Source organism: Vigna angularis, chromosome 3 (assembly GCF_016808095.1).
Source record: "Vigna angularis cultivar LongXiaoDou No.4 chromosome 3, ASM1680809v1, whole genome shotgun sequence".
Lineage (NCBI taxonomy): Eukaryota > Viridiplantae > Streptophyta > Magnoliopsida > Fabales > Fabaceae > Vigna > Vigna angularis.
Genome location: NC_068972.1, coordinates 11,441,454 through 11,464,260, shown reverse-complemented (window position 1 = coordinate 11,464,260; position 22,807 = coordinate 11,441,454). Strand labels below are relative to the sequence as shown.

The 22,807-nt window shown below is 32.1% G+C and overlaps 2 protein-coding genes across 2 annotated transcripts; both read right to left on the bottom strand.

Moving 5' to 3' along the window:
- Positions 1-6,682: 6,682 nt before the first annotated feature.
- LOC108343533 (pentatricopeptide repeat-containing protein At2g17140) lies at positions 6,683-10,319 on the bottom strand. Its single transcript, XM_017581876.2, has 2 exons — positions 7,270-10,319; positions 6,683-6,819 (listed from the first exon to the last, which is right to left on the bottom strand). Exons 1-2 carry the CDS (start codon positions 9,801-9,803, stop codon positions 6,717-6,719), a joined length of 2,637 nt encoding a protein of 878 aa, XP_017437365.2. The 5' UTR covers positions 9,804-10,319; the 3' UTR covers positions 6,683-6,716.
- A 973-nt stretch (positions 10,320-11,292) lies between these two features.
- On the bottom strand, positions 11,293-14,854 carry LOC108341957 (uncharacterized). Its single transcript, XM_017579655.2, has 4 exons — positions 14,552-14,854; positions 14,362-14,451; positions 13,335-13,556; positions 11,293-11,978 (listed from the first exon to the last, which is right to left on the bottom strand). Coding segments are annotated over exons 1-4 (558 nt in total). The 5' UTR covers positions 14,553-14,854; the 3' UTR covers positions 11,293-11,733.
- Positions 14,855-22,807: the final 7,953 nt, after the last annotated feature.

Here is a 22,807-nt window from a genome sequence, read left to right as displayed (position 1 = left end):
AACACTCATCTAACATTTCAGCAGCGGTCCAGGGCCAATATTCATGCTAACAGCTTTCTGCTTCAAACAACCAAAAAAGAATCAAGGCCCAATTAGTGGCGTCAGCACCAGCCCAATGCCAATCCAGCAGCACAGCTCCAATTAAATTGTATCTGCAGCAAAGAGAGAAAAAAAATCCAAAATTAAAAAAAAGAAAAAGAAATTTAACAAAGAAATATTTTTATCAAAGATTTTCTAAAAACAAATAAAAAATCTCTAATTATTAACAAGAACTAAAAAAAATACTCCTAAAAATCTATTTTTAACTATAATAATACAAAACTAAAGAATTAAGAGAAAAACATAAAACTAGCCTAATTCTAAACAATTAAAAACTAAAAGAACCTAAGAAAGACTTCTAAACACAGGAAAAATATGCAAATATAGAGAGTTATTTAGACAACTGCTCTCCTGGACAGGAACAAACTAGAAAGTAAAAGGAAAAGAAAGACTCAATCAAGGAAAAGACCAAAGACAAAACAAGGAACTTCTAAATTCTATTTCAGCTTATTCAAACCTGCAAAATCAAACCAATTCCTAGCTATTTCATCAAATCAGAACTTTACCAAAAGAATTCTCAACTTTAGATTCAAGCTTCAGCAATTCCAGCAAGTATTATAACAGCCTAATCCAATCAAAATCAGCAAAGCAAACATATAGAAAAGTAGCATTCAGTCTCAACCTCACAGGAATAAGTGTATGCACTCAGATTCACTCCAATGTTTGGGGCTATCCTGTTTCACTCAATCATGACATGCTAACCACAACTCTTAATTTTGAAAAGACTCTAAGTGACACTGCTCAGCTCTTTGGTTTCATCTAGATTAAAACGTCTTTATTGGCTTGTAATGTAAATGGTATGAATGGTCAGAAAATACAAGGCTAATGGAAGTAGAAACTAACTATGAAGAAGAGGGAAAGATCCTAGAACTCAGTGCACTCTTTGTTTAGCTTTTGGCCAGTCAAATTTCTTTTTCTTTCTCTCTGGTTTTTACACACTGTCAGGTCTCATTTTTTTTCTTCATTTCTTTTGCATTTTTTTTTCTTTTTCCAGACCTGCTCTTTCTTCTTTTGCACACAACCAGATTTGCTGAACTCTTTTTTTTTCTTTTCTTTTTCTTGGTCTTTCTTTTCTCTTTTGCACTCACCAAGTTACTAGATCCTCACTTCCTCTCACAGGTTTCTACGGTTTAGGTAATTGATGGGGAAAAAGACTTGTAATGAATGGAAACAAAGAAAAGGCTAAAGCTCAAAAGAAAGGTGCAATGGATAAAACTGAAATGAGTAAAATAATTTGGCTATGGATGAAGAAAAAGAATGCCTAAATCATGTCTAAAGTCTACCAAGAGCAAGCTTATCACAGAGAATCAATGCAAAATCAGAATTAAAAGTCAAACATGCATGAAATCACACAAGAAAGACAAAAACTGGCCCAAAATCTCTCAAGGGTTTAAAATTTGTTAAAACTGACTTACTACTCATCCTATGCAAAAATTACTGAATTGAAATGAACTAGAGACGGCAAAAATCAATGCTAGAGCTACCTCTGCCTAAATCTAAAGCTAAGTCTAGTCTTGATAATTCTAATCTAAGGAAATGAAGCTAAGAAATGAGTGAAATCAGCAAAGAATGAAGATAAGCATAAAACAGAACCTAAAAGCTCCTAGAAAGACCTAAACAGAATTATCTAAACTATTTACAACCTAAACAACTAAGACAAAACAGTATGCAACTAACCTAAACTACAACTCTACGAAGGAAAAACAATAAAAGGAAAAGAAAATAACCTAAACCAAAGAAGCAAAAGATACCTAAAACAGAATGATATTAATCTAAACAGATCCTATTTACAAGTTTAAAAAGGAAACAACTAAAGAGAACAGAAGGTAATCCTAAAACAGAGAATCTATACGATTCCTAATAAAGGACCTAAACAACACCTAAAGCTATTTAAAATCTATACAAAGTAAAACTAGCTTATGTGTAACTAAGAGAACCTAAACTAAACTAAAACAGCTAAAACAATTCCTAAACCAAGACTCTATGAAGGAAAACAGTAAAAGAGAACCTAAGAAGATCCTAATAAAATTAAAATGAATTGAAGAAAACCTAGAAAATTCTAAAAACCAGAACAGGACCTATTGTAAAAAGTCTAAAATAGAAAAGCAAAAATCAGAAGAATAAGAAAAACCTCTACTAAATTCTATTTAAAGAAACAGTTGAAAGAAATTTAACCTAAGCAATCCTAGAAACTACGTAAAAAAAATCAAAAAGTAAAGATGCTATAATATTCCTAATAGAAATCTAAATAGGACATATTAACCAAAGAATTGTAAAAGAAAAAATACTAAACAGATTCAGAAAAATTTTAAAACAGTAACAGAAAGAAAATAGACCCTAATTATGAACAAAATCCTAATTGAAAACTTAAAACAAAGCATGAAACTAATCAAGAGCTTAAAACAGAACAAGTAACTAACATAAGGAAGAGAAAATAATAGAAAGAAGAAAAGAAAAGGGACCTAAAAGAAGTTCTAAAACAGATTAAAAAACAGTAAAAGAACCTAAGCTAAAACAACATAAACCAGAAAATGAATGAACTGTAAAAACCTAAAGAACTATTAACAACAAAGCTAAAAACTAAACTAAAACAGATCAGTAACAAAAATAGGTATTTACAGACTAAAACAAGAATGGGAAACTACTCTAGGTATTTAAAACTAAACCAGACCTAAGTTAAAGAAAAACAGCTCAGAAAAAAAAATTTACCCCTATTTTACTCAAAAACAGATGCTAACAAAGCTATGTACATCAAAACAAAAAATTTAAACCAACCTATACCTTCCCACCCCCACACTTAAGAGGCACATTGCCCTCAATGTGTGAGTGGGTAAGGTTCTAAAACAGCAGAGAAAAACACATATACACAAAACAGATCTAAAAATGGATATACACAAGACAGAACTAATAAAGAGCATAAAAACTAATCAAGAAAACACAGAACAAAATAGAACTAAGACTGAACATAAAAGAGTATAAAATGTATATGAACAGAAGAGAAAATGCAATAGAACACAACATGTACAGGAACAGAAATGGAAAAAGAAAACTAAAACTACAAGGCTACAAAGAAAAAGAACTTATTCAGATTGGCCACAAGTCAAAGTTAATTTTTTCTATTTTTATGAAAAACAGCATATTTTCTACTCTACTATTTACTATACTACCTATTATCATACAAACTATTAACAAAAACTTATTACTATAAAAGAAAAGAAAGGTAAAGAAGTGGCTTATTGGTTTTTCTCCAAGCTCAGCTCCTCTGTGTAAGGTTTCCATGATTGCACTGACTGCATTCTTCTCAGCTCTCCACTGCAGCAACTGCAGTTCTTCACTCAAGGCTTGCATCTGCTGATTTTTCACATTCAAAACACTTTGTTGCAGCAACCAGATCTCCTCATGCAATTTCTGCTGATTGTGTACATTCCAGGGTCCTTGAGTCTCATTGAGACCATCTCCTGCCTCAGCCAGGACTTCCTTTTCATCTTCAGTATACACAGCCTCCTCAAGATCAGTGCCTGCACTAAATGTATCATCTGCAACATCCAGATCAAGGTTAATATGCACAATTAAATCATCAAACTTTGCATAATTGTCAGAGGTAAGAGCATAATCATTCGACAGATCATCAACACCCATCAGTAGGTGTGTTTGTATGATGCACAGCAAAGATTGTGTCTAGCAGTTTAAAATGATCAGAAGTATCAGGCAAATCAGGTAAAGCATGCAAGATATTGGAAACAGTGTGCATTTCAGCTATACCAGTGGTAAGATTAGGTTCAAAGACAGCCTCGACTACTTCCTCAAAGACAACCTTACCAGAATCTGTGAACTCAGTGGCTACCTCAACACCTTCAGAAGGACTATCGTCCATTGAAACAATCTCAAAGTCAGTACAAGAATCTAGAAAAACAATAGATATTTCAATATGCTCTACAGAAGAGAATGAATCCAAAATATGAGTATGTGCAGGCATCAAAACAGCAGTATCAATAACAGGCTTTATTGGTTCAATTTCTAACAGATCAAAGCTATTTACGTTCACTTGAACCTCAGAGATATGAACTGGAATGCTAAGTTCAGAGTATACCTGCATTATTTGCTCACTAACTACCTCATCAGAGTCATTCTCAGCCAGCTTGCACTCCACTTCATTAACCACAACTGCACTCTTGCTTTCATGGTCTACATCCTCTTTTATTTCTGTTGCAAGATCATCAAACACAATGTCAGCCTGTGCATAAGCACCAAGACCCATATTAATAAGTGAACTATCAGTTACGAATTCAGCATGCTCTGCAGGTTCACTATTAAAATCAGAATTTGATTCAACAACATTAAACTCTGATGTAACATCACAACCAGAATACACAATTTCTTTCAAATCAACACTATCAATATTAACACTATGAAAGTCAGATTTTAAATCAAGTGCTGGAGAAATAGTGCAACTAGAATTATGAACACAATGAAACTCATCAGAACAGTTAGAGTCTAAATCAACATTCTGCATATCAAACTGTTGCGGTGCTGTTGAAAGTTGCTTCAAATCATCAATCGTTGCTTGTGCTTCATTTGATTCCCTTGCCAATTGTGCTGCCACCTTCCACATGTGTGCCATACAGTCTGGAGAATATACATCTTGCTGCTCTGATTCACCAAATTGAGGTTGCCACGGCTGATCTGCATCTTGATAAAACTGTGGTGTACAGCTCACAATGCCTGAAGTGATTTGACTCTCAAAACCTTGAAACTCAATGGCAGCAGGTGTGCCCTCTTCCTCTTCAGCTCTCCCTGTCAGCTTGTTGATAGCAGATACTAATTCAGCCACTTGATTGGTCATCCCTTGAAATTCAGATGCTGGAATCCCCTGCTGCTGATCACAGAATTGATCTTGCCATGGCTGCACTGATTGGAATTCCTCCAGCTTTGGTTCAGCATATTGGTGCCAATATGAATGTGGCAGCTGCTGCTGCATAATCCAGGGTTGCTGCTCACCATATGGTTGAAAACAAAGTGGTGGTTGTTGCTGGAAAATTTGATGAACTGGCTGCAAAAATTCCTCAGGAATAGGCTCACAGAACAGGACAAATCTTGGTGGTTGAGCATTATAAGGTAAAGAGCAATTATCATATGCAGAGTAGTAATTCATGCTTACCAAAGCTCACTGGAAAAACACCAATCAGACCTCTTTAAGGCCTCTATCACAAAACTCAACAAAAATATATGAAAGAAAAGAAAACTATACAAACTATATGGATGCAAGGGCTAACAATACACTCCCAAACCTAAGCTATATGAACACAAACAAAAATGCAAGTAAGAAAAGAAACTAACCTAGACATGACTAACCTAACACTCTAAAACTTAACTCGCCGAGTCCCCGGCAACGGCGCCATTTGTTAAACTGATATTGGTATTGGTCGCACAAAATCAGAACAAACTAGATTTCCCCACTAATGAAGTATAGGGACAACCTAGGTATCAATCCTCGGACTCGACTAGAATTAAGCTCAAAGTGTAGAGTTAAGTCTTTTATTTATTTACTGTCTAATAACTACTAATGCAAGGTGGGGAAATTAAAAATGAAACAATGAAATTAAAGAGAAAATCTGTTTAAGGAAAGAATATGACATAAAAGGATAATAAAAGAAAATAGAACTCTAAACTACCTAAAACAGAAACAGCAACATCTAAGCTAATATGAAAACTTAACTGCAACTAAAATGATCCTGAACTAATGAGCATTATTACTGCCTAATAACAGAACCTAAAGATTATCACTGCAATAGGTAAATGATGCAAGAAAACAAGAAAATAAACCTAACTAAGAATGCTAAGAACAGTGGAACATATAACAAAACCTAAATGGAAGGAAAAGTAAAATCACAATCAAAACTAAGACTATTCTAACATCAAGTCAACAAAAATACTGAAAATGAAGAAGCAAACTAAAGATATCGGACAGAAAGCAAACAACAGAGGCAAATGTGCAATAAATTGAATGAAAGAGTCTCAATTCCTCTTCAGAAAGACATTCCGAGAAATTTAAGCCCTCCTTGGGGTCTTTTGAGTTCATATTTCAGAACTTAAAATGGAAATTCTCACTCAATTATTCAATCAATGCACACTTTCACAAGAACAGGATTACAACACTGAAATTGAACTTAATCTAACAATTATGAAGCTTAACATCTCTCAAGAAGACCTCTTGATAAGTCATGCTCACTATGGAGTCATATTACATCCAAAACAGATGTAGAAGTGTGGATGTTTTCCTTCACAATTCTCAAATAGAGTTCAGTTACAGAATTAAAATCACACATAACGGAAATAATAGAAGAAAAACAATAGTGATGTAGATAAAATCAGGATAATTCGTGCATTAAGGAACGTAAAACATACAATCACATAAAGCCAACTCTAACAAAAAAAACTCAAGCTAATCGGGGTCTTATAAACGTTTTATTCGTAACAGTTTGGCTGCAAATTAAAACCAGCAAAAGAAAACAAAATAAAACACATAATAGAGTTCAAATATAATTTTAATCAAATTGTGTCTCTTTTTAAAATAGAGATATTTGGTCTCTTGTTTTACAAATTGCTCTGTTTCGCTTTTAATCCAGAAAATCATTTTGCTGCAAACTAGATATACTTCCTTGACCCCAGCCTTTCTGCACACGCTTAAGAGTTTTCAGTGCAATTCCACTTCCGCCATCCCTGTCATATAATAGAACAGATCATTAGTGAAGATGGAAGAATATGCAACATAAGTAAATTAAGGATAGCACTCAAGAAAAGCCATAGACATTATAGAACCTGTGACAATCAAAGTTTCATAAAATAATAGGTTCCTGGTTTGCATTTAATTTGATAGAACTACGATATTTGAGATGACTAAGAGGTGATAATTTTAAATGTCACATGATAAAGAAACTCTTTAAAAGATGAGAAAAAATACAAAAACGTCTTCATGTTTGTTCGTCTAGGAAACCGTCAAACTATAAGGTTTAGAAATGAGAACCCACAAAATCCATCATGTTATGTTGTCCAACACATCCAAAAACAATCTTCACTCCTACTATCAAATTAAGAACCTTGTTTTCCAAATATGAACAGAATCCAAAAAACTGAAATAGTTGATTATCTTCACCACCCATATGGTCATACCTGTTAACTATGTCCTTCCAGTCACTTTCTCCATCGTTATGTAGTTTTCCAGGGATGACTCTGTTTGTGTTTTGATAAGTCCTATCGACAGGTCTATCTTCTAATGCCAATTCCATCATCCTCTTTGCTAGTTCATCCACTTTCTGTTTCTTTCCTCTTTTACTTAAGCCATCAATCACTGGCATGAATGATGCATGGTCGAATCCATATCCCTTATCAATCAATTTATGAAGAAGGCTACTAGCATCTGCTAACCTTTCATCCTGGCAAAGTCTTTCAATCAAATTTTTATACATGAAATTCTTCAATGTGAGATATCTATCTAACGAAGCTTCAAATAGCTCCTTTGCTTCAGAGAGTTGTCCTCCAGCTAGTAATTCATTGAACAACAAACTGTACAAGGCTTCTTTGTGGCCGCATAGACTCAAAGCTACCTCAAATAGTTCACAAGCTACTTTAAAATCACTAGACTTGCAGAGGGGTTTAATCAATATTTTGAAGGAAGATATATTAGGACATATGCCCTTATCCAACATTTCATGTAAAAGCAAAATGGCATTATTTGCTTTTCCTCCTTCGCAAAGGCAACATATTATATTATTATAAGTGAAAATATCTGGACTTATACCTTTTTCTTTCATCTCATCCATCAATCCATATATTTCAAATATTTGCTTTTTACTTCCTAAACCCAGGATCAAGGCATTATAAGTTTGAAGAGTCTTGCTACAACCATTTCTCTCCATATCCTTCAAGACACGAAAAGCCGATGATATCTTCCCTTGTTTACAGAAACTCCTTATGAATGTATCATAAGTTACAGAATCAGGGTGCAAGTTTTTTGCCAACATTTCAATAAACTTTTTTTTGGCTTCCTCTAGCCTCCCAGCTTTGCAAAGTCCATTAATTAAAGTTGTGTATGTGATTCCATCGGGCAAGCAGTTTGATATATTAGTGATTGAATTAATTAGAGTGGCAAATGTGTTTCCTTTATCAAGGGATGTTGGTCCATTAGTCCACATCTCACTTACAATTTCCATTGCCTTGTCCAGTTCTCCATTTCTAGAGAGACCATTGACCACAATGTTGCAGGTTACAGTATCTGGTTGATAGGATTTTCCATTCATCTTTTGCAGCATTTTCTCTGCCTCTTGCGTTCTCCCCATTTTCCACAGGCTATGCAGCAACGTGTTGCAGGTATAAGTATTCGGCTGACAGCCATTCTTTATCATTTCATGAAGAACACGTTTAGCTCCAAAAACCTTTCCTTTACTGCAGTATCCATGCAGGAGTGTACTATAAGTAATTGTATTTGGGTAAACCCCATTGCTCATCATCACATCCATCAGCCCTCTTGCATCTGACAGCATGTGGTTTCTGCATAACCCATCCACCATAATGTTATATGTGTAAGCATTCGGTTCAGTGCCTTTTGTCGCCATTTCATCAAGTACTAACCGAGCCTCCAATAGCTCCCCATTCCTGAGCAAACCCAACAACCATATGTTATAACTTTCCAAAGAGACAAAATTCCCAGCTTTCTTCATGGTGTCAACCAAACCCCTTGCATCCTCGATCATCCCATGCATACAAAACCCCTTAAGCATCAAATTATAAGTTACAACATTAGGTCTAGGAAGCCCCAATTCCACATCCATCTGCATATCTCTGAAAATTCTCGATGCCTCAAGAACCTTTCCAGCTCTACAAAGCGCAGAAATCCTTGAATTAAAAGTAACAACATCAGGCAACAACCCTACCTCGCTCATCCTCTGAACAAGTTTCTCAGCTTCATCATTTAGCTCCTGTTTACAAAATGCAGAAACCAGAGTATTGTATACGACTCTGTTAGCAATATGACACGAACTGTTATTGTCATTGCCATTGTTATTGCTATAACTATTGTTAACAAGCTCCAAGGCTTGTTTGACGCGACCAGCGCGGCACAAGCCACGGACCAGAATCCCAAGAGTGAACTCGTTGGGGTGGCATCCTTTTTGGGACATTTTGTCGAACAGCTGGAGGGCGTGGTCGAAGGCGCGAGAGTCACAGAGAGACTGGATGAGGAGGTTGAAGGTGTAGGTCTGAGGGGTGACATGTGCGGCGATCATGTCAGTGTACAGCCACGTGACGAGGTTGGGGTGGTTGTGTTGGATGGAGGAGCGGAGGAGGAGGTTGTAGAAGGAGAGGGAGGGAGGGGATGAGGGGAATTGCGCTCTGAAGGATTTGAAGTGTGTGAGGGCCTCGTCGATGTGAGCCCATTGGGCGAGGACTCGGACCATGGAAAGGATGGAAGGCTGCGCAATGTGGTGCGGCTGAGAGGCTAGGAGGAGTTTGTGGAGGTCGTGGAGTTGAAGGTGCATGTTGGCGCCTGCAAGGATGCGTGTTGTGATGGTGACAAGGTGCTGAGTGTGATCGGCGAAGGAAGAAGCAGAGGAAGGGGAAGACATAACGCGCTTCACCAATTGCCACGCCAATTTCGGATTCTTGCTGTTCTTAAGAACACCTTCCATCACCTTCCTCCTTAGCTCCATTCTATTACGGAATTGAGAAAGATGGAAGGGCAGTGTATAGTCAGAGACTGTAGCTGCGTTCAAGAAAAGGTAGGAGTGAGGACCACTGGAGGGCCCATAGAGCTATAAAGTTAATACAACAACCTAAGTATGATGGTTTCTTGGGGAGTTTCAGTTTCTTTCATTACAAAAATTACACTTTTACTTCACTAATTTCTATTACTCTTTTCTTTTGCATATTATTCAAATATAGAACTCAATTTTTTTATTCAAGACCAATAAAAAATATTTAAAGTCTTCTAACTAAAGTTCTTATACTTAAAGTCTAATTTTTAAAATGATATAAAATCTTATTAGAATTTATTTTAATTTATTGAATTTATCATATGATTTACTTTTTGGAGATTGAACTGCATTTAAGGTTAAAGGTATTGCTTTCGGCTTAGTAATCTCTTGGTGTAAAATTAAAAAAAAAACATTTGGAAGTTAAAAAGTTCTCATGGACTTGATTTTGTAGGTTTGTTTGACTTAATCAAATCTTCTGTTTCACATAGTTTATGGATAATTACAAGAACACAATTGTTTCTTTGATCGGTTACTTACATTTTTTATACGAAACAATAAAAACCAGTTATAGTACTTTTTGTTTTTTTTCATGCTAAATAAAAATAGTTCTGATAAACTATTGATGAGGGATTACTACAAAAGGTTTTGAAAAATGAACTATTGATGGGGATTAGTGGGAAGCATAGTCTCTAAGGTGTGGCTAAGCATCACCCAACACTACAAAGTACAAATCCTTTTTATATTTCTCCTCTTTTAACCCGAAATAGATTCTATGTTCTGCATTTTTCTTTGCTAAATGAACAAAGTCACATAAATAAGAATCAAAAACAGTAATACTTCATACACACCACATTCATCAGAAACGAGTACCTTCTTTCAACTCTCGAATAAAACTCTCATTCTACTATAACTTTTCCTTTTACCAATCTATACTTCTTTATTAATCCTTCAAACATTTTAACACTCACTCACAGTTCATGGAAGACTAGAATCATCGTAGTTTACATGAAAACTGAAAACATCCAAAAAGCACAGAGGTTGCTGTTTGGGATAATGTGTCAGTAAATCCATGGTTGTAGTTGAATGCAGTCTCCTCGTATGTTATAACTAACCACTAAGCTAAAGAAAACCCTGGTTGAGTTGAACAATTGAATGAAACACAAGAAACTATTGTTTCAATTGTATGAATCGATATTAGCTGGAATTTTTTTTCATTTCGTATTTCTTAAATTAAACATACATGTTAAATATTTCTATTTTTAAAATAGAAACCATAGCCATTATAAAAAATATTAAGATTGGATCGTAAAAATAGTAAAATTGTAAAATTAGCATCAGTTGCAAAGGTAACAAAAAAATAAAAAGTACTAGAAAGAAACATAATGTAAAATGCAATACAAATTTGAGTGCATAGTGAGGGTGAAATGAGTACTGACAACAAAGCTAAAATGAGTAGTTTGTATATTTATATCCACATAAGCGTCACATAATCTACATACAATATACGTAGCAAAATTCGTAAGATTCATGTTTGCTCCACGGTATTAATTTTTTGTACATATTAGATACCATGAAACGCTACTGTATGATATGCTCCCTCGAACAATCTAAAAAAAAGATTAAAAATGAGGGAAAACGCAATATATATGATGACCCTTCAGGCATTGGCTTCTTCCTTAGAGAATCTTGCACGGGCGCATCAAATGGTCATTCAAAACTTTGGGGTAAGTATAGCATGCAGAAGTGGCTATATTACATGAAACACCAAGGCATGCACCATTTTATTCTCTCTTTTTCTATGGCAGGAAACCTAATCCTAGATTAATATCACACTACATTTTGATCTCCAAAAAACTGTATCTAGTCATGCTAGATTTCACCAGAACTAAAATCTCCAGGGTACCTTTTCGAATTTTATGCTACCTTTATGGGTCTTTTTCTTTCCTACATAATCAATTTCTTCTTTAGACCCAGGCTCCCTGTGTTTTCTTGTATCTGAAGGAATATCAGTGGCAACATGCGATCTAACTTTGCAGTGTGCATGTCGATTTTGCAACACAGCACCATTCTTTGAAGTAGAAAGTCTTCCATCTCTAGTCTTGTTTCGATTTCCAATCATTATGTCATTATCTAAATACAAAAAGTATCGAAAGGTTAGCTCTGTAAGAAATCAAGTACGAAACTAAGGATTAGCCAGCACCCAGATATCTCGTATCTCCATATATAAAAACTAGAATCAGTATTCAACATAAATACATAATTAACGATGCTTTCTACAAGTATAACTACCCAACCTTCTTTGCTAAAAATTGAACTGTTGCATCAAGAGACAAATAATTGGTTTTTCTTTTCTTCTCGAACAGCCAGGGGAGTAAAAGTTACTTCGAAGTATTTGAGGTTTCCAATGAAAGTTCAGAAGTGTGTGATGGACTTTTTAGAGACTTAGCTCTCACTTTTTGTGCACAATAAATTTGGAAATAAACCCTTTATTAATTTGTATTGACTTAAACAGAAGGGTGGAAAACCAACCTAAACTCGCACTATTCAGGTTCAGAACAGGAAAATGGAGACTACGAAATTCCAAGAAAACACTGGCTCCATTGCACTATGTAACAATGTAAAACTAAAATCACGTTATGCTAAATTGAAAAATCTAGTAAATGTTTAACCCTTGTTATCTGAAGATTTCATTTTTTACCTGAAGAAATCTTCATGCAATCCCCAATAAGACATTACGAGTGAGATTCAAAAGGGAGTTTTATTTGCATATATGTTTACTTCAAAATACGTCTATTAACTTTCTCCTAACTATCGCGATTGTATAATGTGCATCATCACAATTGTTCAGAATTATTGATTATAGGGAAAATTGAAGTAAAGTGTGAAAAGGGAACACAAAGTAGGAAAACTAAGTTACGCAGGATGGTTGTCGACGGTTGCACCCATTAATACAGAACTTACAAAATTACCCCGACACCTTTTACATAGGTCACACTGCAAAAACAACTTCCTATTAACATAAAACTGCTCTGTATTCCTTGAAGGTCTAAATGTCACTATCACACTCACAAATTCAGTTTCCCTGAAAATCTCATTTCATCCAAGGTTTCTTTGCATGCAAGGTTGAGTTATGAGTTTCAGTTCCCTTTGAAGTACATAAAACTAGGTTTGGGCTTTTATCTGAAAATCCCATTTTGCCAACATGTGTATTGCATCCTTTTGGAAGAACTTTTTACGGATAATTAAGAAGAAAAATTACTCTCATATCTTCTAATAGGATATCTACAAATAAGTACTTCACTCAATTTTAGTAGCCAATCAAAAGAAACCCGAGATATTGCTATGCATATTATAAATCATGATAGTTCTTATGATCTCATTGTCAATCTAAGATTCAGAAAAAACTCAGATATTCAAATTGCAAAAGACATCTGGTACACAAACAAATTTAGCTAACAAAATCCGATAAAAAGTATATGATTTTACCAGGACTAGAAATGACAGCACGAGGTGGAGGAATTGGACTGACTCTAATGTTTACTATATTTTCATCAGTACTGCCATCCTTCTCAGATCCTGAAGTTACTGAAGAAACACTGAAGTCTCCAGAATCTTCGGTTAGGGGTACTCTTGGAATAGCAATATGTGGAACATAACACTCCGGTACTCTTACAACAGAGGGCATGGAGACAACTTTCTTGTCTGTCACTGTACAATCAGACAATAGCAATTCCTTTCTATATTTAGTAAAATGAATATGACAGAGAATAATGACCAACTACAATTTTGACTAACTGGACGAATGAAAATGTTTAGCGTAATAATGCCAATATTGCATATTGCATATTGCATATATAATACAAACCACACTCCCAACCTCCAAATTTAGGCCAAAACTACACTGAAAAACCAATCACAAATTAAAACTAACAAAATGGAAAAGGAAAGGAAAACACCATCACTCACTCATTCATGTGATTACTACCCCAACTATTGCTTCAAAAATATTTAAGCATCAAGAGTAATGTAGATAAGATCAGGATAATTCGTGCATTAAGGAACGTAAAACATATACAATCACATAAAGGCCAACTCTAACAAAAAAACTCAAGCTATTCGGGGTCTTATAAACGTTTTATTCGTAACAGTTTAGCTGCAAATTAAAACCAGCAAAAGAAAACAAAATAAAACACATAATAGAGTTCAAATACAATTTTAATCAAATTGTGTCTCTTTTTAAAATAGAGATATTTGGTCTCTCGTTTTAGAAATTGGTCTATTTCGCTTTTAATCTTTAATTTTATATATACTCTTTTTCTTTTATTTAGTTCAATTGAAAATAAAAATTCATTCAAATTAATATCAAAATATATTGAAAAAATATGTAGACAAAATTAACAATGGATCAAAATTGGGAGTTTCTAATAATAGAATTTAAACAAGGGCACGCAATTTGCAAACTGAATAAAAAAAAGATTAAAATTGTATTTAAACGAAAACAAATTAGAAATACCTGGAGAAGATGGCTGCAAATACAGAGACAGGAAAGCTTTGAGACCAAGTTCACCGTCGTCATCGTGTCTTACCTTCACCTTCGGATACACTGAAAGTTGCAAACACACATATTAGAAAAAGCAGCATACTCTGACGGTAAAAACAAAAACTAGAAAAAGGAGAAAAAAAAAAGGATTGAAATTACGAACTTGTTTGATTTGGGTGGAAAGTAAAGTATGGAAAATCGGAGAAGAGAAAGAGAGAATAAGAAGGCGTGTGATTGGTGTGAGGAAAATGAATGATTAGGTTGAGTCAAAGGAGTGATCGATTCCTTTCCCTTCCGTTCCCGCGTTGCGTTGCGTTGCATTGCATCATTTCACCGCACCATTTCACTGCACCTGGGTAATGGTGGGGTCCACAAATACGCCACCTAAGTTGATTCCTTATTCAATTCAACCACGTATTTCAACGCTTCTTTTCTCCTTTCACTCCTCCTTTTTGTTTTTCGATTCCCCTTTCCTATTTAATAGCTTTTAATCACTTTTATTTGCTTTCAATGTCTACATATATGTTGCCTTTTCAGTTATTAGGTTGTTGTAAAAGGTTGCTCAATTTCTTTTTTCTCTTTTTACAAAAATGGTTCTTCCATCATATTCTGAATTTCACTTCAATCATAATATTTCAGCAAATCTCATACGTTATATATAAATGATCGAAATTAAACAATAATTTTAAGTTGAATACATTTATAGCACTGAATTAGGTTCAGTATTTCCATGAATTAAAAAAAATCAGTAAATGAATTTATAAAATGTTTTCGCTAATGCAACTTTGTATTTTATTTTTAAAAAAATAAAACAGAAGAGGGAATTCAAAATATGTTGAGTTACTTTTCAAAAAGTATATGTTTTCTACAACCAAAGCAAAATTTAAAATTCTACTAAGCTTGCTATCGCTCCTTAATTGGTGACTTTTCTTTTCATTGAATTTGAATGGTGAGCCGCAATGTTGAGTATAAGAGAACATTTAACACATCTCTATATATATTATTAGAATAAAAGATGACTTATGATATTTATATTTTAAGGTGTGAATTCTTTTAAAGTATAAGTTTATTGGCATGAAAATGGAAATAATCTATGTGTGTAGGTTAAAATTGGATATGTTAGAATAATAAAACATCATAAAGAAAATTGAATTGTGGCACACTAGTTGGGTGTAGTATGATGTCATCATAAAAGTTATCGACCATTTAAAAAACTATCATTTATTTGGACGTTTAAGTCACTAGTATAATAATTTATTAGTAATAGTAAAATTTTAAATTCAAAATAAATATGATTACTTATCTCCTTATTTTAAATTTGTATTTATAAATTTTAATATGGACTATAATTAGTATTATAATTAGTATAACCTTAGTTATAGTCCAATAAATTATAAGCATGTTTTACTTATAAACTTAATTATTAGTAATTTTTAATGTTTAAATATTTATAACAGTTTAATCATTTTTAGAGTCTGAGCAGTTAATTAATTTAAACTTTAAAATACTTTTACAGTGGACCATTCTACTGACCCGCAATCATACAGCATATATATCTAATCAGCTCATTTTTTAATGCTTATAATACATTAATTTTTATATAAAGAGATAACTAATCCAACTATTTTTGTATGTAAAATTAGTATGTGACTTTAAGTGTCAATTTGAGAGCCTTAGTCCTTGTCTTGTTAAACTATAATGATAAGAAATTTATAAATTTTGTAATTCTAATAGAAAAATGGGTCACAACCCGTGGGTCAATCTGGCCACTACGAGTTTGAGTTAGGTTGGATTTGAAAAAATTATATGTTTTTTATGCGGGTCAGATTTAAACCTAGCTCATTTAAACTCGGCTCATGCGGGTTGAACCCGTAGTAGGCCGGGTTGGCCCACCAATCCACCTACCTAATTTTATTTTAATTTTATAAACAAATATTTATTATTTTGTTTTTGTTTAAAAAAATTATTTCAATTCCTTATTTTCAAAATTAATTAAACAGCCTTGGGAGTGAAATTTGTTTAAATTTGAATTATAGAATTAAGTAAGTCAGTAAATCAACTCCGATGGTGAGTCTTCTAGCTAGTTAATAAATAAGTCTGGTTGGGTTGACTCACTAAATAACTAACCCTTGGTAGGCCAGTCCGGAGTTACTCGTTTTGACAGCTATAAGAAAAAGTAGGCATTTCATATTTATCTATTATATTGAATTTCCTCTATTATATATCATTTAGATTTTTAAACTCTTACTAATTTGATGGTCCAATAATTTTGTTTACTTATTTTTAGAACACAATAGTTTGGAATAGATATAACTCTGACTCTTAAGAATCTTTCACTCCATAAAAATAGTAAGTATTATTTAATAACCACCGCTTTATTAAATCTTAGTTAATAAAGTCAAAATGTTATAATATAATATTTATAGAATTAATCAGGTTTAAAATAAATTAAAACTTTTATAAAAAAATATAAAATCATGAGATTTAAATAATTAAAATAAGTCAAGCATTTTGGCGAGTGAAATTTGGTTGAGCAAAAAACATCATTAAGTTTTCTGTAATATGATTTTTATTGAAAAATTATTCTATTTAGCATAATTTCACGAGGTCATCATTGGTGAATTTCCTAAACAATAACAATCTCATTGGGTGTATTTTATAGCATAATCATCAACCCTGGTGTGACATTTCGACGAGTAAAAAATTATTACACCGAATGGATTATTGAGAAATCACAGCATCTAACACATTTTTATATAACAAACACAACACCAACATTTTTTATGATAAATTAATGTTTAAATCACATTAATGACTAATTCAAACTTAATTTTGCTACTACCAATTTTGCTATACAAATGTTTATTATCGTATTCATGAGTTAAAATCTATGCATAATTACAAATGGTTTTACCAACCAGAATTGTCTACCATTCAAACCTTAAAAGCCAATGTATGTTTATCTTACTACCCCTATCTATTAATTTCTATTTTCAATTCCATCTCCACATTACTTACACCTTTAAGAAAATACAAATAATTTAAATTTAATTATTATTTCAAAACTAATTCACCCACTAATTTATCACATAAAGCATACGTTGTTAGACTTATTGTCACCGATATTTTTACCTAAAACATAAATTCTTACGTATTTAAATATTATCAATATCGTTTCTATAATTATTATACTACAACTCCAATCATCATCTTGACTGTCCACCATTATTGTTTATTATCATCACTATAATTATAATCATAATTGCAATAATCTCCTTATTACTATTATCATTTTACACAATGGGTCGAATCTATTGGGTACAAACAAAGTCTCACATCGGATAAAATAAGAGATGAACATGGGTTTATATACACATAACATATCTCCATTGTTAAGAGGCCCTTTGAAGTGATATCAAAAGAAAATCCATGAGGGCTTGGCCCAAAGTGGACAATATTTTATCAAGTGGATATCTGAGTATAGATAGTATAATATCCGCATTCGACCTAATGTATTAAAATATCTAAATGTATCAACTATCGGTCACGAATTTTATCTGCAGATAACCACAAAAGCGAATATTTTTGTCATCCCTACTAATAATATTCATTAGACAAGTGATTCCTTACATAAATTAAAAGAGTCTATTAATATATATTAGACAAGTGTGTTTATTTATTGATTAGATGAATCTTCAAATACACATTATACGAGTTTGTTTATATATTCAGTGTATGAGTATAACGAAAAACATTATATGAGTTTAACAATACACATTAGACAAATTTGTCCATATACTAATTAAATAAGTATATAAAAAAATTGATAAATCATTTTATACATTGATTAGATGAGTAAATAAATATTTTATTAGCTTTTTCACATCAAAAGTCTTACAACATTCCAAATATATTATTAATAAAAAAATTCATAAAATTTTGGTAGCTCATTTGAGTGCATTAGAATAAAAGAACTCATTTAACTTAGTTTTAACAAAAACAAAGTTTATCAAAATGCAATGACATTTTTAAAATTATTGAAAATATTCATACTTCGATTTTAATAAAAAAGAAAACATATACATGTTTCGACTTTAGTTGTCAAAGTATTGATACCTAAAAGTTTTCATTAATTTAAAAAATGTCACTAATATTTTTTATTTAATTTTTTGAGAGATGTTTCGGCTTCAAACAGGCTTCAAATTTACTAATATTTGAAGCCTAAATATATGTTTATTGTCGAACCTGAATTACCATTGCTCCTCAACATTTAGTGAATAATGAGTTTTATTATTTCTTCCCCGTTTGATTTGTTTTGTTGAGTTTGTGTTTTTTTTTAAACTCTTTAGCGGTCAAGCTCACCCACTATATAGGTTACTCATTGTGGCGAACTTACCATAAAAATAACACAATTGTTTATTTTGTTGCTATAATAATAAAAATAAAAAATAACTTTCGGTGATTGAAATCTGATATAAAAATTTAGATCTTGGTTCATAATTCAAATCAAAACTCACCGTATTTTACTTCTCTTAAATATGTTTTAATTATTAAACCGAAATACTATATCCAAAATAACGATACCAAAGTTGACCTTTTCATTTTTTTCAAATTCTACTTAATTATTTTTACTCCTATTAATGCTGGAGACCTTTTCTTTTTGGAAAAAAGTATTATAAATATCTGTACATGTTTATTTACATATATAATAATGTTGAAAACGTGACACATGGCCATAATTTAGACATACATTTAGTTTTCTTTTTATTATTCATTATTCGTGTGGAATCGTTATCCTTATGGAGACTTAATTTTAAAAATGAAATATTATAGTAATTCAAATAGTCTCGTATCATTAAATACCATAATAATATTTTAACCGTAAATAGAAGTAATATTTATAGCATAACATTTCTCTTAAATTGTTTTTAATATTCTTAATGAATGTTTGGAAACCTAACTTTGAAAGGTTTATTTTAAACTAATTTTTACGTAATAGAATGTTGTAAACATAAAACAGTTTACACAATAAAAAACTAGTTATCACATTCCAGTTATTAAAACCTTGCCCTAATAAGAATACAATTATAAATTACAAATATATATTAAAATTAGTATCGTCTTTAGTATAAATTGTATATTATAAATATATTTTATAACATTTTTATTGTATATAAAGATTAATCTTAATAACTTGACTAGTTAAAACAATTATTAGGGAAAAATTAAACCTGTTTTTAGAAAAAAGAGTGACTATAAAACAATATATGAGAAACCAATAACAAACAAAGTAATAAAAACAACACATTTAAAATAACGTCTTTCGAATATTGTTTTTATTTAAAAATATTGTTTTTTTATTAAGAAACATCATCAACTTATTAGTGTATGTTGCCAACTATCTATCGCATTTAGAAAACGACTCATAAATTATGGACATTTTATGAGAAAAATAACTAAAGCAGAAAAACATTTCAAATAGTCTTTTTATAAAAAAAAATATAAAACTTTAGTCTGATTTTTATGCATGTAATGTAACCGAGCGGTTAGAAGAACAAGTAATGCATGTATATTGTGCATCGTAATCTAAAGTCATACTTGATACCTTATATTTATACTAGTTGGTAATGAGCATTTACCTTTTGTCGGCCTAATGACAGTCACACCTTAACCTTCATTAGGGACTTAATAAGTCATTATCATTTATAATTTAACCATGTGGTCGACATGGATGGTCGGCCACTCAGTTCTACTGGTCAGTCAACCTGGGTGGTCGACCTGGATGGTTGGCCTAATGATTGGCCTAGAAGAATAATCATGGAGGAATCATACATGAGGACAAATATGTGGAAGGACCCGACAATCATGTTGGAGGACCGTTACAATAATGATATGGTCATGAGAGAGTTATAATATTAGATATCTATTTAAACAATATCTTGCTTATGCTGTATAAATTAAACTTTGATTTTCATTGCTTAAAGTTATTTACATGGTTAACTAATAAAAACATATGCCTACAAAAAACAATAACTTTATAATATGTTATTAAATGATAATACAATTTTGTGTACTATATTTGAATTAAATTAAAAATATGTCAAAAGAAAAAAAATCCAATCATTTATCTTTATTATTATTAGGTTTATCTGTGTTCTTAATTGTTATAGTGTGAGGATGATACCGAAGTGAATTTTACGTATGTCGTTTTTATTATTTTAATTAAGTTATTTTACCTTTTAAAATAAACACTGTCCAGTTATTAAGGTTGTGTTCGCATGAACGGAATTTACTGTTCATGCGAATTACAGAGCGATGAATTAAGCATCCCGTGGTGTTCGTTTGAGATGATTAGTGAGGATTTGCGCAGACGGATTTGCATGATATATCCCTTTTTCATCACTCGCAAAAATGAGAAGATTTGCGCTGATTTTGACTCAAATGTCCAGTGTGCCCTTAACTTTATATTAAATTCCAATCTGAATCCTATGGAAATGAAAAGCAGTGCACCACATAATCGATTATGGTTAAGGGTAACCGATTACATGTATCAAACAAATTGGTTGTTGGTAGCCCATGTTATTTATTGAGTGGTAACAAGCTTAATAAATTGGTTGGCAGTGTTGTAAGCTGTGTGCAAAGAGATAGTGGTCCAGTGTAAGCTCAGACAAGAGAAGAAGGTTTTCCTGAGAGGAAGAACAGCAAGAGCATAGGTCAGTAACATAGCATGCTGGTTTATCATAGGGTTTAAGTTTGTTTTGATTTGCAGGTTGTATAAGAGGAGGAAGAAACACAATCTGCGTGTTGGTGGAATGCAGGAGGTGGTTGTTGAAGATGAAGAAAGTCCAAAGGCGTGTTGGAGAAGATGGTGAACAGTGTACCAAATCCGCGTAACCGGTTACAGGCTGGGTGTTGCGGTTACAGAGAAATGAAGAAATGCATGCATTTCTGTAATCGGTTACGTGAAGTGGTAACCGATTACAGAGCTTCCCTGGTGGTAACCGATTTTTCGGTCTGAAACAAAATTCTTAACACTCATACTTTCTTTTTATTCCATTACCAACACCGGTAAATTCCTCCATTAATTCATTCGCCATCACATTCTGTTTTTCTTTTTTACACGTGATTTTCTTTTTTAAAACATGTTTCACACTTTCTTTTATACTGTTATTTGGTTTACAGAATACTTTATTTATTTGTAATGATAATATAAATATAATTTTCTTAAAAATATGTATCAACAATCAAATAATTTTTTATTAGAAATGATTTTAACTTATAACACTGATACTATTTTAAGTAATAAGTTTTAAATTTAATATAACATTATAAAATTAATTTATAAAATAAAATTTATGTCTATTTAAATTTAATATAACATTATTTATAATTTTTTTTCTCTTTATAAACATTTTTACAATTAAATATAACATTACAAAATAACATTTTATAATACTTTTATAAGTAAGGGCAATTTGGTAATCTATATTTTCTACCAATTAAATTAATTTTTAAAATCTATCACATCAATCAAATCCTACACTAATTCTCACAAACTTTCCTTCCAAATCCACTCTTAATTAACCTCAAATCCACTCAAAAAAACAACAAAAAAAATTACCCTCAAATCCACTCAAATCATCTCCCCTAAATCATCTCCCTCAAATACCTTAAAAAAACACACCCTAAGATCATGAGAAGATGGATTACAAATGACAATGAAGTCAAATCATAGCATGCAGTTTAAGGCTGTGTTCTTTTTAATTGATTTGAGAGAGATGATTTGGGAGAGATGATTTGAGTGGATTTGAGTGGATTTGAGAGTAATTTTTTTGTTGTTTTTTTGAGTGGATTTGAGGTTAATTGTGAGTGGATTTGGAAGGAAAGTTTGTGAGAATTAGTGTAGGATTTGATTGATGTGATTGATTTTAAAAATGAGTTTAATTGGTAGAAAATATAGATTACCAAATTGCCCTTCTTATAAAAGTATTATAAAATGTTATTTTGTAATGTTATATTTAATTGTAAAAAAGTTTATAAAGAGAAACAAAATTATTAATAATTGTTACAAATATTGTTTAAAAATTATAATGTAGTAAAATAAATATATTTTAAATCACTTTAGGGAAATTGTAACATAATTTCCCTAAATTTGAAAGTCACATACAAACCAAAATAACAACCATTACAGTCATGGAATATATTATCGGAAATAAAATGAACTTAATCATCTAAATGGTGAAGAATGGAGTTCACATTTTGATTTAAGTTAGCAAATTGGCGGTTCATGTCTAGGGAAAGGTTTGCCAAGTTATCTTCAATACGTTGTACCCGCACCTGCATTTGTTCCATACCCTGCATCCTATGTCTCAAGTCTTGTACTCCTTCCCACATTTGATTTATCATGTTAGCATTTGAT

Coding starts and splice junctions, on each gene's coding strand:
- LOC108343533 (XM_017581876.2), bottom strand. CDS start 9,803: ATGGAGCTAAGGAGGAAGGTGATGGAAGGTGTTCTTAAGAACAGCAAG. Junction 6,820..7,269: donor TGGAAGGACATAGTTAACAG/GTATGACCATAT, acceptor ATTATATGACAG/GGATGGCGGAAGTGGAATTG.
- LOC108341957 (XM_017579655.2), bottom strand. Junction 13,557..14,361: donor TTTGCAGCCATCTTCTCCAG/GTATTTCTAATT, acceptor CTGATTGTACAG/TGACAGACAAGAAAGTTGTC. Junction 11,979..13,334: donor TGCTGTCATTTCTAGTCCTG/GTAAAATCATAT, acceptor TTTTGTATTTAG/ATAATGACATAATGATTGGA.